General features: G+C 34.2%; 3 protein-coding genes across 6 annotated transcripts in view; 1 reads left to right on the top strand and 2 right to left on the bottom strand.

Moving 5' to 3' along the window:
* Rap1 (RAS oncogene family member Rap1) overlaps positions 1 to 7,834 on the bottom strand; it is a 71,590-nt gene extending 63,756 nt beyond the window's left edge. For 3 of the 4 annotated variants that reach the window (XM_069128965.1, XM_069128966.1, XM_069128967.1), the window contains exon 1: positions 7,160 to 7,834. The gene's annotated coding sequence lies outside the window, so the exon portion shown is untranslated. The remainder of the gene's footprint in view (positions 1 to 7,159) is intronic. The other variant, XM_069128964.1, reaches the window with a different exon arrangement.
* A 1,780-nt stretch (positions 7,835 to 9,614) lies between these two features.
* Positions 9,615 to 11,988, top strand: Pex10 (peroxisomal biogenesis factor 10). The gene is made up of 3 exons (XM_069128963.1): positions 9,615 to 10,292; positions 10,373 to 10,624; positions 10,697 to 11,988. Exons 1-3 carry the CDS (start codon positions 10,005 to 10,007, stop codon positions 11,012 to 11,014), a joined length of 858 nt encoding a protein of 285 aa, XP_068985064.1. The 5' UTR covers positions 9,615 to 10,004; the 3' UTR covers positions 11,015 to 11,988.
* Positions 11,336 to 14,579, bottom strand: EDTP (Egg-derived tyrosine phosphatase). The gene is made up of 6 exons (XM_069128962.1): positions 14,206 to 14,579; positions 13,562 to 14,118; positions 12,776 to 13,095; positions 12,224 to 12,686; positions 11,816 to 12,151; positions 11,336 to 11,725 (listed from the first exon to the last, which is right to left on the bottom strand). The coding sequence occupies exons 1-6, from the start codon at positions 14,290 to 14,292 to the stop codon at positions 11,557 to 11,559; spliced, it is 1,932 nt and encodes a 643-aa protein (XP_068985063.1). The 5' UTR covers positions 14,293 to 14,579; the 3' UTR covers positions 11,336 to 11,556.
* Between the last annotated feature and the right edge of the window lie 1,022 nt (positions 14,580 to 15,601).

The following is a 15,601-nucleotide window of genomic DNA, read 5'->3' as shown; positions in this document are numbered from 1 at the left end:
GAATTAAACCAAATACGTTTGACTCCAGGTGTCTCGCAGTTGGATTTTTTTTTTTTTTTTTTTTTTTTAAGAAAAAGAAAATTACAATATGTCGGAGTTTGCCACTGAAAAATTCAATCTTTGATACCAAAACCCACTTTGTAAAGCTGGTCATAAATCTTAGATTTCCTATCTGAAAGAGATCCATTTGACTCCTGGTTTCTTAAAAAAAAAAAAAAAGAAAAAAAAGTTTATGTCTAAATAGAAAATAGGTGCAAAAATAGCGAGTCTCGTTCGACAGGACGTAAATCATAGATCTTAGACAATAGAACGTACGAGCAACAGATGTTAAGCGTTAAATTCTCCTTGCAGAATAGAAGTTTCTTAAAAAAGACTGCGAGCAGACTGAGAAACCGCATTCCGCCGGATCAAGCGATAAGTATCGATAAGCATTTATTCGTCAAAGTCTACTAAGCAAAGTTTACACTATAAATAAAGAACCAATAACTTATAAATAAGCGTGCAGTTATCAAGGGTAGATAAATTCGAGGGAAGTCTCTCTATGGAAAGGGTGAACATATATGTTCTGTAAAAATAAATGGCAAGTTAGAAACTTGGAATGAAAACTGAAGAAATCTTATGGCACTTTTAACATTATCGAAGTTCAAAGTATACGTAATTCAACGCGTAATACATGGACACGCATGCGGTTCACCTCAAAATGTCCTTTCTCTGCGATGCGTATGAAATGTCGTTTTGTTGGATACTTTCATCGAAAGATTATAATACGTATCCATAACATTTCACGTGCTAGCTACGTCGCAGCAACGTTTGCTACGATAAACAATTGCAATTATTGTCACTATAGACAGTGTATATCCGATTAATCTATCCGATGCGAATTATAAAATCGTGAAAGTACAGTCCATTTATCACGCTTTTCTCGAAAACGTTCCGTAACAAAAATTGAGAAAAATTCTACTTAAAGGAAACGAGATCGAAGAAGATTTACTTGTCGGATGGAATTATATTTTTCGGTGTGGATCGCTGAGGCTGAATCGTAGCGGAAAGGGCGATGGTATTGTATAAATTGACCGTACGTTTCCTTCAACTGGCTACCTGCTTTCGACGAGTATACTCGTCGCGAAGGAATGGCAATATTTCGTGTTGCGACGAGTATACTCGTCAGGCGTAAAATCTAGTTACAAGCTAACGTTTAAATTGCAATTTCAACGAAAATTAAAATATATTAAAATAATTAAAAAGATATAAATAGTTATTAGGAAGAAACAGTGTACGGTGTGTACAACGCGACACATTTTAGCTACACACATTTGAAAGAGGTCGCAACAGCTAACTGGTTAAATATCTTTCGATAATCTTTGTATAATAGTTTTCTGTATAATATGTACGTATAATATCTTTGTAGAATGTTATACGTTTTCAGATTGGTTTCAAATTTGACCGCTGTATAACCATAAAAAAAATTGAAACTTTCTAAGTAGTTCGATATATATAATAGGTAGGAGACTGGTATGTAGAGAGAACGAGCTATGAAATAGAGAACGATAGAATGTAGAGCAGAGGAGATCGAATCGACGCGAGCGACACAGTGACGCGATAAAATGTGGAAAAGTATCGTTGAGAATAACGCGGATATGACGCGATACACTTTCGTTACGTCATTTCTCGCGTAGCGAGCGTTACAAATGATTGCATTAGTTCATGAGTCACTCTCGCCTCGCCAAGCGAACGTAATAGTAATTTTGCACGGAACTCTGCTCCATAGACACTGGCGAAGTATGCTCCACCTTAAAATGTGATACGTATAATTAGAACGATACGATCTGCCATGTATATTTAGCGATATGCGTACAATTTTTATTTTAAGGACTAAGTAACGTATTGCTATATACTTTACTTATCTAGATTAGAGTAGATATTTCTCTTTATTTGTTATTAAATATCAAGCGTTAAATAAACAGTTTCTTATCGGTTTTATAAAAGTCGATATTTTTACGATTATGTGTCTATGGGAATTTGGGATAAAATTTGGGAAATATGTATGGGAGATGATATACAGTTTTTTGTGAATTATAAAATTTGGAATATGAAAGTCCGAATATTGCAAAAGAGCATTGCCAAACGTTCCAATCCGAGGGTAAAAGATCCTTAAATTTCTAAATTTTAAGAAGGGAAATCTCCAAGTTTCCAGATTTTCAAACAGAGTTCCCTAGATCCGCAAACTTAGAGAAAAGAAATCTTTATTTTTCGGATGAAAGAATTGCCCGATTTGTCAAAATCCAAGCAAGGTTGGAAATTTGGAAGCTTGTTGAATCTTCCAATTCGGAAAAAAATGAGAATACGAAAAATTCGAGAGATGAGATAGAAGAGGAAATTAGTCGTGAAACTATGAGATTGTGTATTATACCATCTATTTATTTATGGAGGCTAAGGTCGATATTTATCTGAATCAGCGTGCACCCAAATAATAGGTAATGAAATCATCGCTAGCTCTATTCCTCGGTGACGTACGACGCCATCGTGAAACTCGACGACAGCTAAACATTTTTATTGTCCTTGCGAAACTTACTCACCGACCTGCTGACTTGCTTGAAACGCACAATATAATGAAACGTATACTAAAAAAAAAAAAAAACCTGACAAAACTCTGCTACCCTCGTTTTCCATATAAATTTTTTACCCAAATATTTTGTTACTTTAACTTCGCATTTTTACTTTTGCTCTTACAAAGTTTCCTAGTGAAATTTGCAAAAAACCTACCTACTTACAATAATTCCCTAGGAACTTAGAAATTAATTGATTTACAAATGAAACTAAAACTAAATATAAACATTCAAAAATATATTACAATTCTTTTAAAACGATTCGACTAAAAATATCAAAGATATATCGTAAGAAGAATATGTCTAACTAAAAAAAGCCTCCTAATGAACATGTTACAAACAAAAATCCCGAGGGGAATATTCCGAACAAAAAAGTCTAACAATATTACATACGTACAAAGTGTCACGAACAAAAATTACTAAATATGTATTTCAGTCAGAAAACTTTTTCCCCCATTCTCTTTACCAGTATCACCAACATAGCCAAACAAAATACTGAAAACGTTTGTCCGGCTGACATTCGTCACGTTGAGCTCCATTGTTTATCGTTCGTCATTGCTGCACCGTTCGAACTTTTTTTTCCATACACGCAACATTTCCCCTAGAACTTATCTCGAGAAACGAAACCATATCGTGTTCTTTTCCGATCCGATTTTTTCCTCTCGCATATATCCGGCACCTTCTCGTTATCTCGTATCTCGGATATTGCGTCACGCCTGAAAATATGCGCGAAATTTCCAGGACTTTGTAAGTTAGTTCGTTCGACGATTGGAATTCGTTTTTTATCGGCGAGCAGAGCAAGCAAAAGAGAGAAAGGGTAAAGGAGTAGGGGAAAAACGGTTCCCAATATCGTTCGGCAAATCATCTTTATTCATGTTATAAATTAAATTGAACGTGATGAAATATATACATACATATATATATGTATGTATGTATATATGTATGTATGTATGTATGTATGTATGTATGTATGTATGTATGTATGTATGTATGTATATGTCTATGTCTTTTTTTATTTATCTCCTCTACTGAAGATAATAAAAGAGTTCGTTGTATACGTATACGGTTTTCCACGAGAGATTGATTTATAGCATTAAAAAGAATTAGAGGAAATTCTATTTACATACTTTTTTTATTTCGTTATTAAAAATAAAATTCCATCGCCGAAATATATTCGATTTGTTTAATTTCGTTGATAGCATTCAATTTTTATATTTTTTTCTGTGAAATTAAGTAACGAAAGAATAAATGACTAAATACCGGTTAATCTCCGGAATTACATTTATCTTCGAAAGAGCGTAAAAAATTGCACATGCTGTCAGAAATATCAAAAAATTCCTGTAAAATATTTTTCTGTTTTTATGAATTTCATGTAACGAACTATCAAATGATTTACCGTTAAAGAGAAAAATAAATAAATATCGATATATCTGCGGAATTCTATTTAACTTAAAACAAAAAAGGTGAAAAATTATCCTATCACTTGTCAGTAATCTTTGAAAGATTTCTATAGAATGTGTCTCTGACCTTTCATTTTATTAATCAGATTTTATGAATGTAAGGAAGAACGAAATAATTAAATAACAGGTTTACTGTTAATGTTATTCAAGAGCAAACGACTTCAATTTGCACGGTCCGTTCTTTCGTCTGTTAGTTAAACACGGAATTCTGCGGATAAATAAATTGACGTATCGAATTTCAAAAAGATGACTAAAAATAACTCGCGTTAAATTAGCCACGCGGTGGCTTTCAAACTCGTTATCTACTTCGCTCCTGATAACTTGCCACCTTCACCATTCTCGTTTCCAGCGAGTTGCTGCGAGTTTCATTATTTTACCGCGTTTATTCATTAATTCACTTGATAAATATTAAACCGTAGAATTTTTAATACCAAACTACCATTAACAAGAACAAAATAAAACTCGACGCGCGTTCAATTAAATTAAATAATACGAATACAAATAACTAGCAACGAGTTCATTTATTAGAATAATTATTTACCACAAATGTGATTCCAACCGTGGCAACGAAACGCTGTTATAACCTGTTTTCACGAAAACGAACGCTCCCGACTGCCATAGAAACAGAATTTACGGGTCACATGACAGCGCGTTGCATTCTTCGTCGAAACGATTCAACAGCGCTAATAATTAGCTTCCACCTCTGTCGTCTGTCTGTATCAACAATAAATCCGAATGACAACTTATCTGCACCAGATTTGATCGACAAAGAACGTCTCCGCGGAACATAACCACAAAATCACAAAAATTCCGTGCGTTGAATTAACCATGTAATGGCACCCTGTGTCTGTGGACTTTGGACTATCAAATTGTACACTAGAGTCTTTTAGGTTAGGTGAGACTTTCACACTTTTAAATCATGTAAAATATTCTAGATAATTTTATTATCGTACATTATATACACTGCGATATACATACGTACATTATTACTTATATGCATTGATGTAGATTCAGATATATATGCATACAGTTTGAGGTTATGAAACTCGATGTTTATATTTTGCATAAAAAAACTATATTTAATGACACAATTTAAGATCGTACAGGACAATCAATTATTTATTTTTAGTGTTACTATTTCTAAATACTATTAACAAACATTTAAAAAATTGCCTCCTATTCATTCGTTCATTGTGCCAAACATTAAATTATACAAAATATTCGAATTAAATATCGAATCACTAAACATAGAAATATACTGTCTGCGAAAATGATTTTCTTACCTCTTTTGTCATGCCAAATACATTTGCACTTCGAAAAACTAGGGTGTACTAACTTAAACTTTCTACTGTTCAAAATCGAGCTCGTCTTTTCCTAACACACTTACTCAAGTTATATGTGTCAGTACGAAAATATTTTAGAGAGTAGAGGCGACCATATACATATATGTATTATATATTTATATAGACAATTTTTATGGAAACATAAAAGACCAAATGTGCCATTGTAAGGTTAGAAAAGTCGATTATACGCCATAATTTTTTATCGCGACTAACACAACACGTTATTTTCACACGAAGGAAATTCATTAGAATTGATACACGATTCCATACACCGCTCGAGTCAATAGTTCAATCACGTATAACGAATCGATTGACGGTGATACACTATCGCACGTTTTAAAATATTATGGCTGTGAATCAAAGAAACTTGAGAAGTTCTTTAAATATATGCGTAGAATACGCAATAAAAAAATCCGGCTCTAATACAAAGAAATACAAGTGAATTTCTAAACATAGTAAACAAATAAACGCTACTGTTTTTCATCACATATACTGTAAACTTCGAAAAACTATATACAGAAATCGAAGAAGAATATTAATAGGTAACTCAGACATGAAGTTTGTTAATGGCATTAGAACTGTTAACCATTCTAAACAATGTAAAAATAAGAAAATAGAATTTTCAAGTAAGCAAATTTAGTAAACAAAATCTGAAATCTAAAATACGAAAGGCGTCGCTAATACCTATGAACATTTGGTGCGATATTAAACTTATACAAAAAAAAAGATTTTTATAAGAATGTTTGATACACGAGTGCAAGACGAATAAAATTCGATCTAAATAACTGTACATACACTCACACTATACTATCATATACACGAGTGCGACTATATAAATATACTTATAAATACAAGAAATAAATATCCGAGGCACAAAGCGTCGTCGTTGCATGTTGCCGGGTTTCTTTCTTCTCGAGTCACTTCCTGCGCTGCCAGTGACTCACGTGAATCACCGAACAGTCAAAAAGAAGAAGAAGAACGAACAGGCGAAAGTATTCTCGAAAGAGTCTCCATGCGGTATTCATCTTTGCCAAAATATGTTCAAAACCAGCAACTTTTCGCGCGAATCACTACGTTTATCGTAAATTCGAAAAGTCGAAACGGAACGATCCGATAGACGAACCTAACCTATAAGGAAACCAGATCCCTTTCCAGCCACTCAGACGACATCATTTAACACAGGAAAACCGGCGTGTACGCGAACGAAATATCGTTACATGAAAACCTTCGCTATATATGCAATTAACAAATTGACTGCCATGCGAATTTTATATATTTGAGAGTCGTAATAAATATACATCACCATAACATTTCATTTTTATCAAATATTATATTGTATTTGAACACTTTTTTTCTGACAATATTATCCAAATCACGTTATTCGAAATTCGGTAGTCCACGAAATTGATCTTATTTTAATCGCTCCAAAAAATTTAGTAAAATATGAGTCACCCCACATGACCACCATGGCAGTCAATGTGTTAATAACCAATCCACGTAAGAACAAGTTGCAAACGAGAATATATATAAATACGATAATAGATAGAGAGATGTGATTCTAATCTTAGAAATCTAGCAAAGAATCGGGCACCGCCTGAGAAAACGCGCGGGCGGCCACCGTGCATGATTTCCGGCGGCGTTTGCCTGGCGTGCCACGCCACGACGACCTCGCAGGGGGGTATGGACGCTGTTCTTTTTTTAGAAAACTATATTATCCCTATAGAGAGACATTGGTTTTTTTTTCCCTTACCTTGCACCTTCGAAAATATTCGTTGAATCTGTTTGGCGTACTCGACTCGTACACCCGTGTACCCCTCGGATCTAATGGCCCTCTATCGCACTCTCGTATTCGTCCCTCTCTTTCTTCCTCGCGCACTCCTTCGTTACACTCTCTTCGTCTCCCTCCCTCTCTATCGTACGTTCTCCGTCCTTGTCCACGGCCCACTATATCCCAATCTACAGAGATTCTCCGGCGATTACTCGCTTCCTACTCCTGTGCTGGTCGGTTCGTCGTCCCGTACGCGTAGCGAACACATCGAAAGCGACCGCGGGGAGAATCCGTGGACTGGTGCCGACTAATACGGTCGCCACGAACCAGATATAGTCGCCACGAACGAAACGAAACGTGCTCCACCGGTGGCTGAGAAAATTCCGCACTCGGTCGAAAATCTCGCGCGCCGCGGGTGCACCAAAGCTCCTTAGGGCACGGTCCTCTATACGATCGCCTCGATGAGCCGATAATCACTGGCTCGAGGCGGGTCTTCCACACACCACCGGATAACAACCTCAGTTCGGATAATGATTTTACTAGATACGGTCGAACGGCTTCGATACGGTTCCTCTCGGTTTTCCAAAGCACTTTCGCGAAAAGCAGCACGACACCAGCCCACGATTCTACCGTTATCTAGGGCGATGCCTCTCTGCTGCTCGCCGCTTTGCCCTCCGTCTCAGACTATGCAGCTACGTAGACTGCGAAGATGGCCGTGCTCAGTGGCACATACGCGGCACGCGTCTGCCTTACCGACTTATGGCGGTCGGCGCTGCGTCGATAACAATTGAAATACGGTTTCCGCTGTCGTGTGAATTTAGCTTTTTTTTTAGATTTAACGGTATCGATATGTAAATTGGGAGCGAAGTTTGAAATTTTCTATACAGATCGCTCATTTGCTGCAACAACTCGAAAATTACAATTTTAAGGGGAACGAGTTTGAACGTTTTAAATCGTGTCAAATAGATATAACAAGATGTCGAACTTACACGAAAGTATTGTAATGTTAGCATCGTGTCCTTTATGGAGGCGACGGCACGTGTCAAGGTCTCACAAGAACGATCGGACTACCAATATCCATAAGCATAGGCATGGTAATGACAGGTAGTTAAGATGCGCGTATGTTATGTTATAGTTTTGGGTGATGAGAGGCAGACCAATATTTTCCTAATTAATTCTCAGAAATGCGCACACATGGGTTCCGGCCTGATGACAGGATGTCCTACGGTGCATGTAGGGTGATAAGAATGTCTTAGAAGGATTTGATCACGGACTGAAGAAGACGATGTAACTTCTGGCAAGAGAATTGAGTCGAACAGTTCAGCATTTGCCCCAGAATCTTGAAAGAGAAAAGTTACCTAGAGAAATTTATAAGACATATTTACCTTTAAGCTACCCCATTCTGAGTTTTCATAATCCAAATTATAATGCAATTCCCTTAATTCCCAAAATTCAAATTATGATGTAATATGAAAACTCTTGTTAAATTTTATCGTTATTGGTATAAAACAAGAAATTTCCAAAGCTTAGCTTGAAGTATACATAAAATATTATTTTTCTCGTTTATATTACAAATTACGAAATCTTTGTTAACCATACCTTATTCATTTAGTCAATAAGAAAAAGATTTAATTTAACAATAAAAGAACTAAATGGGGCAATAAAATTGCAAGTCTAAAGTTCTTACAATCAACGATTTTACCGGCAATATTAATTCATTATGAATTAAGTTATTGAAATATTAGTCATTTGCGTGGATTAGAATTTATATATTAGTAATAAATTGATTATTAGAATGCATATAACGTGCTTACGTTATAGAATTAATTAAAAATGGCAGCAGTGTTTTAAAATGAAAAAAGTTGCAACAATTTTCGGGCGTTCATAAGTAACCAACTAGTTACGTTTCTTGTCTAGGGAAATGCACGTAATCGTATTCAAATTCTTTACAGCAGACATTTGTTTCTTGCTTTTCAAATCGTTTTTATGCTTCGTTTTTTATCTTATTATTAATTTATAATGACGTTAGAAGTAAATAATTGGTGTTATTAGTTGTTAAATGGTTTAAAGAGCAGTGCATTTCGTTTCAATCACTTAATTACTTGAAATAACGAAATATTACAACACTGGTGAGTTTTTCCATTTTTTAAATTTCATTATCACTATATGGTGCGTCAAATATGCAAAGAAGTCTATAATTCTTTATTTATGAAATAAAATAGGATATATTTGTTTGATTTACGTATATTAGATATTTTATGTTCTTAGTATTATAAATGTGTGTCTATACGTATATGGAACACATATACTTAAATTGTATACGTGTATGTGTATTTCTTATTATAAATAAAATGTTTACAAAATTAATTTTTTGAAAATTAAGATAGTATTATACTGTATTGGAAATGGAAATTATCAGATAAAAATAATTTGGACTTGCAAAAAATTTGTTTCATGTTGATTGTGCACTCTATGATTGACGTTCGTCGCGCAACTGCGTGATGTAATTTTGACGATATTCTTTAATTTTTATGAAACATGTATTTACATGGTTTTTTATTACTTTTCTCTAACATTTAGTAGATAACAAATACATATTTTTATTCTAATCGTCACGTTAGAGGTCAATAAGAAACAAAGTGATAAAATTCTTTTAATTGTTTGAGGTTATACATGTATATTATTTCGAATAATTTTACTTGTCATTATTCATTAATTCAATGAGTGTTATTTTTAATATTGGTGGTTTCTTCGTGTTTAATTCAACAAAGCGATCGTATTTCATAATTTTTCGTACAAAGAAAGTTTAACAAGTTGTTCACCAAAAATGGAAGTAAAGAAAAGAATTCGAAAGTTAAAAATTGCGAGTCAAGCCGAAATTCTACGATCACATCAGAGGGACGATGACTTTGTTAAATATCTACGAGAAAAGATCGCGGATGTTCTACAAATTCTTGAAAGGCGAATTGGCTTGCTACCCCTGATACACTCAGACATTCCATTCAAGTTAATTTATTTCTTTTTTACCTCGGGATTGGGGAACCAGACGTTAGGAGAAGAATACACTGGAATTGTGCAGGCCAACTTAGATGCTCAAAAAGTTCCATCTATATATGTATGTTAAAATACTTTAAAAATACTGCAAACAGAATGCACTAAGCTCTATTAACTTGCAATATTTAACTTACTATTCAGGCAAGGGTACTGGCAGTAATTTTAGAATGTCTTGGAGAGAAAGCATTGATAAGATTACTAAAAAGATTAGAATTATCAGTCAATCATCCTCATAGTAAATTAACTCCTGCAGCTGCAATATTTTTAAACTCTTTCATAACAAAAATGTATACTATGATACCTATTTTCATATTAGTGCACAAGGGACTATTTTATATGTTTGGTCACTATTATAGTTTAGGCAAAAGAATAGCACGAGTAGATTATGCAAAGGTAATTTTTACACAATAATATTATTATGATGGTGGTTGAGATATTCTCTACTAGTTTCTTTTAAATTTAAAGGTATATGGTCATCGGCCTACTGATACTATCAGTTGGGGATTAAAACTACTAGGAATTGCTACGCTTGCACAGTGTGCGCTAAAAATCTGGCAAAGCAGGAACAGTGAAAGCCCTTTTAATAAATACTTAACAGTCACTGAGAAACATAGTAAGCTGATGTGCCAGTTGTGCCTTGAAAAAGTGCCAACAACTACCACACCCTGTGGTCATTTGTTTTGTTGGTTTTGCCTTACTGATTGGTTGAATACTAAACCACAGTGTCCACTCTGTAGAGAACATGTTGTACCTACTAGAATAGTGCATGTAATGAATTTGTAAATATTTTTAACTACTTATAAAGAAAAATTAATAAAAAACAACATGCAGATGTTTCTTTTTTACACTAATTATTAAGTTAAGGATAAATGATCCACATTAGCACTATTTTGTACGTTTTAACATTCTTATAATTTTGTTTTGTTTTGAACATTAATTACCATCTGTGCAAATAACGTTTTTATACAGATGGCAGTCGCAAATACACATACATGTATCGTCAGTAAATTATAAAGCAAAACTAGTAGACACACGCACGCATTTACATATATATATATACATATATAGATATATACATATATATACATATAAATATTATATATATATACAAAAATATCAAGTTTTTATTCATGTCACGCGATTACACGCTATTCTTTCTTTTTTGTATAACAACGCATTATTCGCATAAACGACAATGTACAATTGTTTTATTTTCATTGTATAGCGTTCTTATAAAATTCTAAATTGAGTCAAACAATTGATAACAGTAAACTTATAATTGCGCTGATGGGAAGAGAGGGTATGAGAAGTTAATGATGTTATAGTCACAAGGATGTGCGTTGAACGGAAAGAATTCCAACTCTCTCAGCAAAGTTTCCTAGTAGCTGACCAAAGCCAACAGATTCGGAATTATCCTTCATTCGGAACCCAACAGTTTGACTATAAGCGTTGTAAAATATTCTTCTTAAACACTGTAACTTTTCTTTGCGGGATCTAGAATAGAAACGTTAAACGTAGAAATCGTAATTCGTTTTATTGAATAAAAAACACTTTATGGTAATTAAAAATCTTTATGGTACTTACTGTGCCAACGACGCACATACTTCATCCTCGATAATCGTCGTGCTTGATTCTTGGGACGTATGTACGGTATAATTTTCACCGAGGTGTTTCGAAACTGAACTACATGCCATTCCGTCTATGACCGGAGCATTAGCAGTTGTAGAACCACGTAAACTTCCAGTTCCGGATATCATCTGCCATGAACCACCCGACGAAGAGGATTCGTTTCGTTGTCGAAGACGTCCAGGTACGGGAACTGCGACGGGAGAAGTCCGATTAGGTGGCAAAGGTGACCGTGATCCATGAGCAATTCCTTCTTTATTTGGAGAAGTATGAATTGACCATGGTACCACGTTCCTATAAAATGAGCAATTAAATTAATTGGAGAGAAATGTATACTAAATACGATAAGAAAGAAAGTGTATGTACCCATAAGTAAGACAGTCGTCTTGACTTTCTCCGGAAGAACAATGAAACACAGCTGGTGGATTGTTATCTTGGCTATCTCTGCTATTTTGACTAACAGAACTACACCAACTATTCAGACTTAAGTTGGAACTAACTGAACTCAATGTCACTACCGATTCGTTATCGAACATAGCGTTGTCTGACTGCGAGTCACTGTCGTTGCGTAAAACCAAGTGCCTAGATCTGCTATGTCGCAGATGAATACTAAACTCTTCGTCATGAATGTGCTTTAAAAAATAAAAGCAAAAGAAGAATATTTCCTCTCCTTTGCTTAGTCGATCCTCTAAATCATGGCCAAACAACATCCAGTCGTATGCTATGGTGTAGTAAAGAATCTGATGCGCGTTCAGTGATGTGTGAATTACACCATCAGCCCACAAACTGATCCTCAATAATGAGATAAATAAAGGTGTGCGATCCCATCCTATAAACAGAGTTTAATTCTGATTATGTTACGTAATTATTCGTTATTAATTAAATTAAAAAATCGTTATTTGTTAGGGAAAGGCATACCTGAGATACAATGAATTAATATTCCACTGCTACTGTCGCTCAAATATCTTAATATCAGTTTTAAATAATTTTGAGTTAATTTTACTAGATCCCAGACTTGATATTGATCCCAATTGATTCGTAACTGAGTAGAAATTGAATCTTCTGGCACACCAATCTGTGCGTCTACGTGGGTCTGAGACCAATCAAATACCAAGCCTTGGGCCAAGTAGTCATTTTCTCTAAACTCCCTGAAGAATTCACATCCAGGATATGGCAGTGAAATTAGGGTGAAGTCAGAGTACCTCTTCTCTTTGTCTACTTTCTCTGAGGATGTCACGCTGAGTACCGAACAAAAGAGCTCTGTTTAAGTTTCTCTAAAAGTGGATTCGTAAGATAAAAAATACTGATCGTGTTGTTAACTACTATGAAACTTTGTTGACTCTGTGAAAAACTGAAAGACTGCATTCCTACATAACTTTGGTTGTTTTTTATTTCTAAATCTCTTTGTGTCCAAGCAATTCTTTGATCACAAGAGCATTAATGAAAATCTATTGTACTATATTCAAACAATATTTAAAAATATTTTAATATACAAGCTAGCTATTAATAACAAAAAACTAATTTACGATTAAGATTCAGAATATTATTCTATGATTTATTTTATGCTATTTTAAGTAATTAATTTTATTTTACTAATATTGCAAACAATGTTAAATCAAAGAATGGGAAAAGGTATTATCTGAAAGACATTATTTTCACAATTAATGCATGCAACAAATATTGCCGTAAAAATTGATTACTTACTTCATTCCAAACTTGACTTTCTTCTTCTCGACCATAAAATCAATAATAATTCCTACGTTAAGAGTTTTCAAAAGCTTGATGTCTTGGTGCCTAACTTTATTAAACAATTGCCAGTCACTAAGTACAGAGTCACTCGCGCGAGCTTCATCTACTTGCTGTTCAATAGAAACTGTTCCTTCACTACCAGCAAATAAATAATCTAGCCCAGATCTACCATAAATTTCTGGTCCACCAGACAAAGTAGCCGATCTGCATACATGTCTACCTTTATACAATATTACCGGCAGTGGAAATCTTGAACGACACCTGGCGAATCTAGCACTTTTTATCAATTCCTTCAATTTATTAGGATCATACATATTTTCATATATAGTTTCTGATGTGCGTGGCAGTGGTGGCGGCGTATCACACAAATTTGGATTCCTACACTTCTCATATTCTAAAATGATAAGATGGCTAGGATAGTGTGCACTGAGATCACCTCCATTATTGTTTATGATAGAATGAGTATAATCTAAATCAGTGAGCAGCAGACATCTTTGCATGATTGCTTGACTCTAGAAACAAAAAAAAATTATTGTGTGATATCATAAAGCAGAAAGATTAATTCATAAGTTTGTTAATTCATAAGTAAAAAAAGTTACCATGTTGTCTGCATCCTTGGCTCTATAGGTATTTTTTGAGAAGTGTACAAGAAGGTCCTGTAAATCTTGGATGTTAATTTCTGTCATGATTGAAGCAGATTTTTCAAGTATGTGGTATCCAAACTTTCAAACTAAAGGACAATTTTTGGTTTCTTTTCTAAAGTGGTCCTAAGTTTCTATAATTTTCATAAGGATGCTCATGAATCATTAATTGTAGCCAATGTCTTATGCATGAGAGGAATGGCACAAATACTGTATTTAAAATATACCACATCACAATTTAAAGCTTTTTTTCTACTTGTCATGATTTCTTATTAAGTGTAAAGGACGTTGCCTTAAATGTAAACATAATAAGATTCTAAGGTCATGAATGCTTTAATTCTAGAATATGATGGTGATTTTATTAACAGAATGTTTATAAAATAAACTCATGCTGATTGTCAGAAAAATAAAAAGTATTGATAATTAAAGTTATAGAAGAAAGCATGAATTTTCACCTCAAAAAACGTTTTAATGTTTGTACAATTATTTTCAAATAAATATAAACGATCATCGTAAAATATTATTAAACAAACATTACACAGTTGCACATTGTATTAATAGCACTATTACTCTTTTAAAGAATAAAATCTACGGTTCTTCAATCGCTTATTTAACGGAAATATACATATATATATATATATTTCTCTTTTATACGCGTTGACGTATTATAATAAATAAAGTAATCTTAAATTTATAAATTATCGTTTAACAAGCTTCTTCTTTCATGTACAAATTATAGCGATGAAACAATGCGGTAACGTCTTGATCATCAGAGTTCGAATATCATGTATTATATCTCATGTATTTCCGTTAGTTCGACAAATTTACACTTAATAGCTTCACTCTATTATTTAAATCGTATGTATCCTTCCTTTTTGTTATTATTCTTTCTTTTATATTAAATCATAAAATTTGAATTTCGAACTGTACTTCGTGCCGCAAAAATAATTTTTGTTTATTTATCGACACAACAGAAGTCAAACGGAGGACAGTGTTCCGTTTACAAAAGTATTTAAGCAGGAATTTGAGCAACAATAATCATCGTAACAATGGTTCAAGAACGCTTTCGTTGGAAAAACTTAACCTTCAAGTCATGCACGCTGCTTTCATCGTAGCGGGCACACAATTAATATTGCCTTATGAAATTCATTAAAAAATGCGCATGAAACGGTAGTCCGAACGTGAAAACGAAAAGTTCGTCACGGCAAATATCCATGGTATCTCATCGTGTTCCAATCTCGATCCGACGAGATAACCTAAACATCACACCCGAGAAAATCTGTTTCACGTTACACGCATCAATTCGAATCTGTCCCGAATACACTGTCATCCTTTTTCGCCTTGTTCGTTACTT

The sequence above is a fragment of the Bombus flavifrons genome, chromosome 15 (genome assembly GCF_040668555.2).
Source record: "Bombus flavifrons isolate JBK064 chromosome 15, iyBomFlav1_principal, whole genome shotgun sequence".
Classification (NCBI taxonomy): domain Eukaryota; kingdom Metazoa; phylum Arthropoda; class Insecta; order Hymenoptera; family Apidae; genus Bombus; species Bombus flavifrons.
Note: the sequence above shows the minus strand (reverse complement) of the source record. Positions and strands in the feature narration are given on the sequence as shown.

Excerpts from the sequence above, each read along its gene's own strand:
- Pex10 (XM_069128963.1), top strand. The coding sequence starts at position 10,005 with ATGGAAGTAAAGAAAAGAATTCGAAAGTTAAAAATTGCGAGTCAAGCC. Across the intron at positions 10,293-10,372 it reads AAAAAGTTCCATCTATATAT|GCAAGGGTACTGGCAGTAAT; the intron begins GTATGTTAAAAT and ends CTTACTATTCAG. Across the intron at positions 10,625-10,696 it reads CACGAGTAGATTATGCAAAG|GTATATGGTCATCGGCCTAC; the intron begins GTAATTTTTACA and ends TTAAATTTAAAG.
- EDTP (XM_069128962.1), bottom strand. The coding sequence starts at position 14,292 with ATGACAGAAATTAACATCCAAGATTTACAGGACCTTCTTGTACACTTC. Across the intron at positions 12,687-12,775 it reads ATTAATTCATTGTATCTCAG|GATGGGATCGCACACCTTTA; the intron begins GTATGCCTTTCC and ends CTCTGTTTATAG. Across the intron at positions 12,152-12,223 it reads GACGACTGTCTTACTTATGG|GAACGTGGTACCATGGTCAA; the intron begins GTACATACACTT and ends CTCATTTTATAG.